The sequence below is a fragment of the Miniopterus schreibersii genome (genome assembly GCF_964146895.1).
Source record: "Miniopterus schreibersii genome assembly, chromosome: 1".
Taxonomy (NCBI): domain Eukaryota; kingdom Metazoa; phylum Chordata; class Mammalia; order Chiroptera; family Miniopteridae; genus Miniopterus; species Miniopterus schreibersii.
Genome location: NC_138101.1, coordinates 141,179,657 through 141,190,632, shown reverse-complemented (window position 1 = coordinate 141,190,632; position 10,976 = coordinate 141,179,657). Strand labels below are relative to the sequence as shown.

General features: G+C 37.9%; 1 protein-coding gene across 2 annotated transcripts in view; it reads right to left on the bottom strand.

Annotated features, from left to right (window-relative positions):
• Positions 1-712: 712 nt before the first annotated feature.
• The window catches only part of SPRED1 (sprouty related EVH1 domain containing 1), a gene marked incomplete at its 5' end in the record, with an annotated part of 106,238 nt that continues 95,974 nt past the window's right edge, over positions 713-10,976 (bottom strand). For both annotated transcript variants that reach the window (XM_081135622.1, XM_081135621.1), the window contains 2 exons: positions 713-4,645; positions 7,506-7,607. In XM_081135622.1, the coding sequence (XP_080991748.1) occupies positions 3,995-4,645; positions 7,506-7,607 (753 nt within the window). In that variant the 3' untranslated portion in view covers positions 713-3,994. The remainder of the gene's footprint in view (positions 4,646-7,505; positions 7,608-10,976) is intronic.

Sequence of the window (10,976 nt, the reverse complement as noted above, 5' to 3'; positions counted from 1 at the left end):
TAACCACCTGGTTGCTAGGCAAACAGTACCTTAATACCTTAAAGCCCTTTTTTTTTGGTTTATATAAATCACCTCAGGTTGTGATTTCTTTTTTGTTTTGACGTACTGCAAAATACCTTATGGTACCATTATCATGGTTTACAAACCAAATTTTTTTTTAAGTGCAACAATAATGCAGGTTTCTAGTGCTTTTCCTTATACTTAGAAATGTGATTCTGGAGTTCAAATTATGAATATTTATTGAAGAATCTGTGTTTTTCAGGTAAGTAAGGTTTCAAAGTTTTATGTAGAAAAGTTACACTTGCTTAAAGTATCTTTGGGCTACAATTAAAAACCCACTCTTAAACATACTCTGAAGTGTAACAGCAAGACTGAAAAAACATTTCAACATAAGAAGCATCCCTAAGATTTATTAAATATGGAAGAAAATACAGTTCCTGTAGCCTGTAAGAGAATTTTATGGATATTAAGAAACACCTTTGTGGTGTTCAATTAAATGGGGGTTGGAGTTGGGGGCGGGAATAAAAGAAAAAAGCAGGACTTACCTAAGATACCAGATGGCACTATAACAAGAATTAAAAGTGCATTTGGATTACTTCAAAAGTTCCTATCAGGCACTGCTGAAGAGCCAATGAAAACAGGTAGTTTCAGTTTTCCCCTTTATGTTTTTACCCTGCCCCAGCATCCCAGAGACATAAACACACACTCCCTCTGAAGTTGTCTTCATGTAATATAGGTGATGTTTATTTTCTTTAAAAATTCTCCCTGACTAGCAATGGGAGGAAAAGTAAGAATACCATCTTGGTAATGGCTTTAGCAAGTTAAAGGAATCGGTTCTATAAATGCTTCGGCACAGCCATTAATTAAGTTTGATTGCCAGTTCCAAGTATCAATAAATATTTTAATACAGGACATATGAGAAAAAAGTGCTTAAAGTCTTCCAGCAACCAGTAAGACACATTAGGGAAAATACTCCTTTTACAGTTTGAGATACTTTATTCCTGCTTTCTCCATGTGGAGGTGGCCACCCCCCACAGAGCCCTTTCCTGATAATAGTGAGGGACCTGGTGAGACCCCAACCGCCACCTTCCGTCTCTGGCTGTAAGTCAGCCAGTAGGTGGCGCTGAAGTCCCACACCTCGTATTTCCTCAGAAACCAAATGAGTTCGTCCCTCACCAGCCCCCCACCTTCAAGGCTGGAGAAAAATCATTTCCAAATGATCAGGTCTGAACACAACAAGCCATCAGACCAGTCTTTCTCATCATGCCATCTAGGTGGTTTCCTTCTCAGTATGCACTATTACTTAAGCGGCTCTGTTTCGCCATTTGCTTACACCACCAGATTAAAAAGAGAAGGGACCTAGAAGAAAAGGCAGCTGGCAGCGTTCAACCTGCATGCAGAACGAGGAAACGCCCTGCACGCGCCTCCACACATTTAAGAACAAGAAATTTAAATCACCCGTTAGTTTTCATGTAAGAATTCTGATTTACGTAAGAGAAATTTCCCACATAGGGATTCAGGTAACATTATATTACTAGTTAGTTAGTCTTCTAGACCAATTTGGAAACTGGGTGTGTTAACTATAAAGATCCAAGGTGAAATAAAAACCGTTTTATCACCATGATTTTTAATGAAGAAACTTGTTTAAAATTGTAAAGGAAAAAACGGGGATGGGATGGCAAAATCTTAGCAGCAAAGTGGTTAAAACAATTTGAAAATATTAATGCACAAACATTAAAATATTAAAGCATATATGTTGCATATAAAATACAGTACAGAACCAGGAGTTGCACTATACTGATTAGTGCTCAACAGAAGAAATGATTATATTTGTTCTTCCCAGAAGTATATACACAGTTCGTTTCCACAGCATTTTCCTATATAATAGCCAGCAAGTTATTTTCTTCAGTTATTCACACCTTGCTCAAACCTGAATTATAAACTCTGCACTTACAAATATGAAAATTTATTCACAAGGAAAACCAATATTCCCATTCCACCAATAAAAAGTAATTTTGAAAGTTAACAGTCTATTCTAGGTAACCAAGTTTAGCTGAAAACTTCAGGGATGAAGATCATCTGGTGTAGCAGCGTCCAAATATATAAACAGTAAAAATAAGACTTAAAACTGCTGCTACAGTGTCACGTTTGGATTTAGTGCATCCAATTGATTTTTAGTACAAAACTAGAAATAACCTCTTCTTCATAACATCTATAGTTATCAATATATTTTTCTTCTTTTCAATGTGAAATAATACTTCAAGATGATCTATATACACAATGTTGTCAGTTCAAGCTGTCATATAAATATAAATGCTTTCTTAAAAAAAAGTATTTTACAGACAGGTAGTGTTATATACATTGTTCAGTTTGATCTGGGGCAAAAGAAGACAGCTAACACAAGCTTAAGTGTGAACATAAAAAGAATGACACATAAATGACATTTAAAAACCTGCATAGAAAATTAGCTTCAAATGGTAGTGTGAGTTTAATGTTTATCACTTCTGAAACTTCAAGCCATTGAAAAAAAGGCACGCTTCTCAACTTTATCCCTCTAAGGGAATGTTCTTAAAGAACCTCTTCCTTGATTAGAGTTTGAATGTAACACTTAAAAAAATTAAGACAATTTGATCCCAAAGTACTTTAAATAATTTGTTGGAACATTTATCCAACGACTTTGTAAAAAAAAAAAAAAAAAATCCAGTAATACAATGCTCTGCAAAAGAAATAAATTTTTATGTACAAGATATTTCATTCACAATGTTGGATTAAATACTTCCCTGGGATAGTTTAGCACACACTTTAACATAAAATAATCTTGCTTCTGGCCGGTTTAAATACAGTAAAATAAAATGCAACTGAAAAAAGCTATTGTTGTTACATGAATAATGAGCACTGAGTATTAAGCTAAAAAAAATTAGTAACACAGCCGAACAAATTCTGGGTTAGCAAAATGATAAATGGAGATCTCAGGAGGAAACTTTGACATTAATTATCCAGTTACACTTTTTTGCCTTGTAAAATATTTGTAAATGCAATATAATTTTCTTGAAGGAGGAAACTCTGAAAGAAAACAACTTGCTGGTTGAATACCACAAAAAACAAAACAACAATCCCCAAACCTCATTTTTTTCTCTGTTTACTCAGTCTCTTTTTATATAAAAATAAGTGTTACGTTCCCATCAGAACACTAGACAATTACATCTGTGCTTTAAAAAAAAGTTGGTCACTCAAGGCTATTAGAATATTTTTAAGAATTTTAGATTACCAGAATGTACAGATATTAACTCAATATAAACCGTAGCCAAAGGGAAATGATGGAAATATCAAATCATTCACATGGAATAAAAACGTTATATTAACTAGATGAGTAAAATATTCAAAATATAATGGAATGTGACAGTAGATATATGCACATCTACTTCAGAACTAGGAAGGGGAAGAAAAGTTTAATATGTCATAATTCGTACCCTATATTTAGTTAAATATAAACATTTGTTATTTATACATAAAACCGCTTTCAAAAAACAATAAATGATTTAGTTGCACTTGTTTAACTTCTTATAATGTCCAAGTGTTAACTTTTCTTAGACTGAAATCAGTTGTCCCCTAGTGCACTTTTAGTTCATGTCCTAATGAATTCAAACCTTTAAAAGTCCCATCACCTAATACATAAATATACAAAAATGCCAAAAATTAATCCCTTTTAGTTGGATCATGTTTTAGGTTCACTTTTTATAGCCGATAACCAGAAATGGTTTCCTTTCGCAAATATGCTTTACAACCTGTAACAAAACAAGCCATGCGCTCAAGGGAAAAGTTAGGCATGGCGGGCATCCGTGAGACGCCAAGAACTGAGGAGTTCTGCCTCCTCCACGAGTGGCCCCTACGACCCCAGGCAAGATTTCATGTTGCTTGCCGAAAGCTTCCACAAATCCAAGTTAGCTCATTCCTGGAAACAAAGATTACAAACTCATCCCGGCACTGGACCCTTTCATCCAGCAGCTTTGTGTTTCCCACCACAACACCCACACGCCTCCCCACAGCGGTGGCACATTCTCAGAGGGACGTAGCAGCACATACACGGCACAATGAACGACAGAGCTACCAGCGCTAACCATCGCAAGCAGAACTTATCATCGCTAGTGTCACATGAACAGGGATCAGAAAAATCTCCCTCTGAGTCCGACATACAATGATACAACATGCTCTCGGCACAGAGCATGCAACTAACTTGATATATGCATCTCTTAATGGGGTCTGGAGCATCCTGGCACTTCCCCCTGCCATTTTCTTCATGATTAAACCTCTCCTGGCAGTATACGCAGCGAGAACGTTCACCATCTTCTTTCCTTCGTTTTGACTTCTTAAATTTTAATGAGGAAGGCTGTGTCTTGATTTCCACAGAGTCTTTGAGTGAACTTAACTTAGTCTCATCTCCACAAGAGTACAGATAGTCTGATTTTTTACTGTCTGGTTTAGAAAACTGAATACTGGAGTCATTATCATCTCTCTCCAAGTCATTTTTCCACATGTCAGGATGTCTGTAGTCTGCATAGCGACGTATTAAGATGTCTCGTGGGTTTATTCTGACGATCTCATCCTCATCTTGAAAGCTGACGTGTCGGATTGATTTCAAAGGGACCTAAAAAGGAAGAGATGAAAACTGCAATAAAAACTGTAAATGCAAATTTTGTGTGTCAACTTGACTGGGCCACAGAGTCCAGATATTGGTCAAACATCACTCTGAATGTTTAAGTAAAGACGTATCTTGGCTGAGATTCACATTTCAATCGGTGGGCTGTAATGAGTGAAAATCATCCTCCACGACATAGGTGAACCTTATCCAATCAGCTGAAGGCCTGAATAGAACAAAGACTGACTGCAGCTCTTCTCTGCTTCTCAAGCCCGACAGCTTTCCCTGCGGCTTGTGGACACATACCTCCACTACCACATGCGCCGATTCCTTAACAAGTTTCTGTATATATGCACATCTTATTGATTCCGTTTCTCTGGAGACCCTGACTCATTTTTTGGTATCGAGAAGTGGGTTGCTGTAACAAATATCTAAAAACATGGAGATGGCTTTGGAACTAGGTAATGGGTAGAGGCTGAGTTTCGAGAGTTTCAAGCACGTTATAAAAAGCCTTGAAGAGACTATTGGTAGAAATGCGGACTTTAAAAGGGTTTCTGGGTGAGACCCCAAATGGAAATGTGGTAAAAAAATGTGAACAAATTGGATTCTAGTGTTTTGTGGGAGGTAGAACTTGTGAGTAAGCATGTTCTGAAGAAAACACCAAAGGCGTGGCCCTGCTGGGGTTGGCTCAGTTGGCTGGAGTGTCGTGCTGTACACCAAAGGCTGCAGGTTCAATTCCTGGTCAGGGCACATACCTAGGTTGCGGGTTCGATCCCCAGTCAGGGTGCAACCGACTGATGTCTGTCTCTCTCTCTAAAACTCAGTAAACATATCCTCAGGTGAGGATTAAAAAAAAAAAATACCAAAGGTGTGGCTAGACAATCATAGGTTTAAGAGGTTGTGGGTGTGACTCATAGATCTTAACAACCATCTCAGCTGAAATGCTGCCAGGCTGGGTCTAAGGGGACAGAGTTGAGAGGAAACAAATCAAGGCTGTTGAAGTTACAGTATTTAGAAGGACTGGCAAACAGAGCTATCTGGCTGAGAACACGCATTATCTTTTAAGGGAAGAAATGAGAATGTTGGGGCTGTCTCCTCAGTTCAACAGGACAGGGCCACTTCCTCAAGCTTCAGTGGGCCAGGAAGCCTAGGGCCAAGGGCATGGGGCCACCCTCCCCCGAGGACAAAACATCAAGCCAAAGAGGATTATTTTCAAGCCTTAAGATCTAATGGAATTTGCTCTGCTAGGGTTTGGACTTGTTTGAGAAGCTCATGACTCCTTTCTTCTTTCCAGTTTCTCCCTTTTATAATAGAAATGTGTATCCTATGCCTTTCCCGCCATTATATTTTGGAAGCAGGTAACTTCTCTGGTTTCCCAGGTAGAGAGGTATTTTGTCTCAGGATGAATCATACTTGAGTCTCACCCACTCCTGATTTAGATGAGACTTGGGACTGAGTGCTGATGCTGGAATGGGTTAAATTTTCGGGCTGTTGTGATGAAGTGAATTTTTACATGTGAGAAAGGCATGAATTAAGGAGGACCAGAGGGTAGACTGTTATGGGCTGAATTGTGTCTTCTCCAAATTCACAAGTTGAGGCCCCAACTTCCACTAACTCAACAAGTGACTACATTTAGACATAGGGCCTTTTAAAAGGTGATCAAGTTGAAACGAGGCCCTTGGAGTGAACCCTAATCCACTACGACTGCTGTACTTTGTTGTTATTGTTAATCCTCACCTTAGGATATTTTTTCCATTGTTTTTTTAGAGAGAGTGAACCAGGGTGGGGAGGGAGGAAAAGGGAAAGGGGGAGAGAGAGAGAGAGACATCGATGTGAGACACACAAATTGGCTGCCTCCTGCTGCACCCTGAGTGGCACCGAGGATCGATCCTCCAACCCAGGTACTACCCTTGACCAGGAATAGAACTTGCGACCCTTTAGTGCATGGGCCAACGCTCTAACAGCGGACTGATATACGTTTAAGAAGAGGAAACTGAACACAAAGAGAGACACTGGGAATGTGTATGAAACAGCAGAGAACAGCAAGGACACACCAAGAAGGTGGCCACTTGCAAGCAAGGAGGGAGGCCTCTGAAGAAACCAAACTGCTAACACCTTGACCTTGGACTCCAGTTTCCAGAATCATAAGAAAATAAATTTTTGTTGTTGTTCCAGCCACCTAGTCTGTTGTACATTGTTATGATAGCCCTAGCAAACAAATATACAAAGACATACTTTTCAAAGCTTGGCTATGCAGTTCTCTGAAAATGACTTAAAATGTACCACACCACATACGCATACATGTACACGAACACATATACACAACCCTCCTAGCCCCTCCTTCTGGGTAGACTGTCTCCTTGAGGCCAAGAAGCAAAGGAAATCTTTTGGAGATAAATCATATGGGGTCTAAATCAAAATGACCCTTTTTTTACCCACACAGATGGGCTTTTATATGTCATATTTGTATCTCCTAGCCCCAGTCCCTGGACAGTGACTAGTCTACAAGCAAACACCTGACCCAGGTTGGGGCAAACTTCTATTCCTCAGATATTTGGTATTGAGGCTAAAAAAATTCCAGGTCTGGGCTAAAGGTGAAGTGATTAATGCAGTCCATTAAATTAACAATGTACAATTCTTATTGGTTCTATCTGGTGATAAATACACTGTCAATATCCCCCAGACACACACCAGAAATTTGGATAGAACTTATGTATTTGGGTTTACAAACATATATGTAGCAAATTTATACACTAAAATTCTTTTTCTTATGCAATTCAACTATATAGAGAATTAGAAGGACTAGAAAATTTCACTTAAATGTTCATTAGTTATAGCCCACATCAGAAGATAAACTAAGATAACTTACCTTATTTTGGGACTTTAGGCCTCCACATTCCTTGGATATCTGCCGCTGTGCATATTCTATACTTCTGCCTGGAATGTCTAGGCTTGGATGACTGAATGTTATCTAAAGCACAAATAATTTCTATTTAAGTGACAAAAGAATGCACTTCTTACGTTTAATAAAACTATATACAGTGTAGATTCCAAAATTTCACAGCCTATTAGTGGTGAAGATTTTCAAAATGTTGAGTCATCCTATTTATTATATAAATGTAGGTCTTTGCTTATACACTTAAAATTTAAATTAAAAAGTAATACGCCAGGCTGGGCGTGGCTCAGCAGTTTGACTCCCGGTCAGGGCACATGCCTGGGGTGCAGACTCGATCCCCAGTCAAGGGTGTGCAGGAGGCAGCCGATCAATGACTCTCTCATCACTGATGTTTCTCTCTCTCTCTCTCTCCCTTCCTCTCTCTGAAATCAATAAAGATATATTAAGAAAAAAAGTAATATAGAATTCTGGTTTCTGGTTCTGCATGTAAGCAGCTTTTAAGTTGCCTCACTGTCCTAACAAGTAAAAAAAGAACACAATCAACATCACTTCTCGGGTCCATAAGAGAGAGAAGGGCACAAGGCAAGCCACTGCCTCCAAGACTGGAGAGACAGACAGAATAAAGAAAGTAACGGCTTTATAGAGCAGACTCATGAGTGATAAATGCCATGGAAACCAGTGCTGGGGTAGGAAAAGCTGAACTGTAATTGAAGAACTGCTGAGAGCTCAGTGTGGACAACAATGAGTTAAATACTCCAGGAGGTCCCAGTCATAGTAAGTCACCTAACTCCTGTGAGTTCACCTGCAGGAGGCTCAGCCAGGTCCCCACAGTAAATATCAGAAAAATCCCAAATGCTTCCAGTAGGGGGAGGGGAAAAAAGAACCATTTTGAAATTAGCGAGCACTTTGCTTTTAACAAAGTCTGTCCTCAGGAGAAACTAGTTAACCAGAGTCTGACCTCCTGGGGTATCATCAGAACCTATCTGACCTAGGGAAAAAGAAATACACAACTCCAGTCCACTCTAACCACTCCACCCACCCCAGGCAGAGGAGGAAAAACTGAGAAACGTTTGTGCATGGCTCAGACTAAAAGAGACCCAATCATAGGACTGTAAGAATGTCTCCTCTCCCTACACACCACTGCATTACTAAAGGCCTATTTACAAGAGTTCCTTTTACCCAGTACATCATGTGGAGCTATCAAAAAAATATTACAAAACATATCAAACAGCAAAAAACCAGAATCTGAAGGGACAGAGAACAAGCATCAGAAACCAGACATGACAGGGATGCTGAAACTGGGAAAGCAGGAATTTAAAACAACTATGATTAATATGCTCAGGGCTCTAATGGATAAAGTAAACAGTATGCAAGAACAGATGGGCAATGAGAGGAGAGATGGAAATCCTAAGAACAACAACAAAATGCCAGAGATCAAAAACACTAAGAGAAATGAAGAATGCCTTTGATGAGCTTAGTAGAGTAGACATGGCTAAGGAAAGAATCTCTGAGTTTGAGAATGTATCAATAAATACCTCAAAACCAAAGCAAAAAGAACACAGATTGGAAAAAATGAACGAAATATTCAAGAACTGTGGGATAAATGCAAGAGGCATAGCATACGTGAAAAAGGAACATCAGAAGAACAGAAGAAATCTTTGAAACAATAATGTCTGAGAATTTACCCAACTTAATGTCAACCACAGACCCAGGAAGCTCAGAGAACACCAAGCAGGAATAAATGAGCCAAAGTGAACCTAAGCATAATATTTGCAGACTATAAAAATAAAATCAAGGAAAAAAAGAAAATCCTGAAAGAAGCCAGAGGAAGAAATACCTTTCTTATAAAGAAGTGAAGATGAGGATGACATCTGACTTGTCCTCAGAAACCGTACAAGGAAGAAGAGAGTGGAGTAAAACATTTATAAAGTATTGAGAGAAAATGCCCACCAACCTACAGTTCTGTACCCTGTGAAATTAGCCTTCAAAAGTAAAGGAGATAGATATGAACAATTCCTCAGGTGAACAAACATCAAGGAAATTTGTTCCCAGTACACCTGCCTAAAGAAATGTTACCAGAAGTTCTAAATTTCAAGAGATGGAAAATAGTGTAGGTCAGAAACTCGAATATACATAAGAATGGAAGAATATTAAAGAAAAAATAAGTAAAAATGGAATAAAACATTTTATTTTCTAAGTTTAATTGATCTAACAAAAAAGTATGTTCAGAAAGACAGCAACAATGTCTTACATTATCAAGTACATGCTTATATATAGTAAAATCACTATATATTGCTTATATATAGTAAAATGAGTGACAGCAATGATATAAGGGATGGGAGGAGGAAACTAGGATTATTTTATTATAAGATACTTGCTCTACCTATAAAGTAGTTTAGTGTTATTTGAAAATGGACGTAAATTAATTGTAACTGTATATTGTAAACTGTCCAGCCACCACTTAAAAAAGAAGGAAAGTATAACTGATATGTGAAAAAGGAGAGAAAATGGAATCTCATAAAATGTTCAATAAATCCACAAAAGACTTTGGGAAAAGTGAAATACAAAAATAGAAACAAAGAACATGGGTAACAAATAGAAAATTGTAACAAATATGATAGAAATTAGTCCAATTATATCAATAATCACTTTGAACATTAATGGCCTAAATATTCTAATTAAAAGACAGAGATCGCCAGAGTGAATTAAAAAAATAAGACCCAACTATATGTTGTCCATAAGAAACCCACTGTAAATATAAAGATACATATAAAGTAAAAGTAAATGGATGAAGAATAATATACCATGCCAACACTAATCAAAAGAAAGCAGGAGTGGCTGTATTCATTTCCAACAGACTTCAAAGCAAGGAAAATTAACAGTGATAATAAAGGATATCACTGGAAAAGGGGTCAGTTCTCCAAGAAGACATAACAATCCTTAGCAAATATGTGCTTAACAAAAGAGTGTCAAATTACATGAGGCAAAAACTGATAGAGCTGCAAGAAGAAATAGATGTACCCACTATTGTAGCTGGAGACGAAATGGACAGATCCAACAGACAGAAAATCACTAAGGACAAAATTGAACACAGTAATACCATCCATCAAGTGGATATAATTGACATCTGCAGACTCTACTTCATCCAGCAGCAGCAGAATACACATTCTTCTAACCCAGAAAGACCACATCCTGGGCCAAAAAAACAGATCTTAACAAAAATAAAAAAAAGAATTCTTACAATGCCTGCTCTCAGGCCACAAAGGAATTAAGCCAGAACTGACTAAGAGAGAGGTAACTGAAAAATTGCAATACACGTGTAGATTAAATAACATACTTCAAAGTAACGTGTGAGTCAAAAAGAAATCTCATGAGAAATTAAAAGGTATTTTGAACTAAATGAAAACAAAACAACTTATCAAACTGTGGGATGCAGTGAAACAA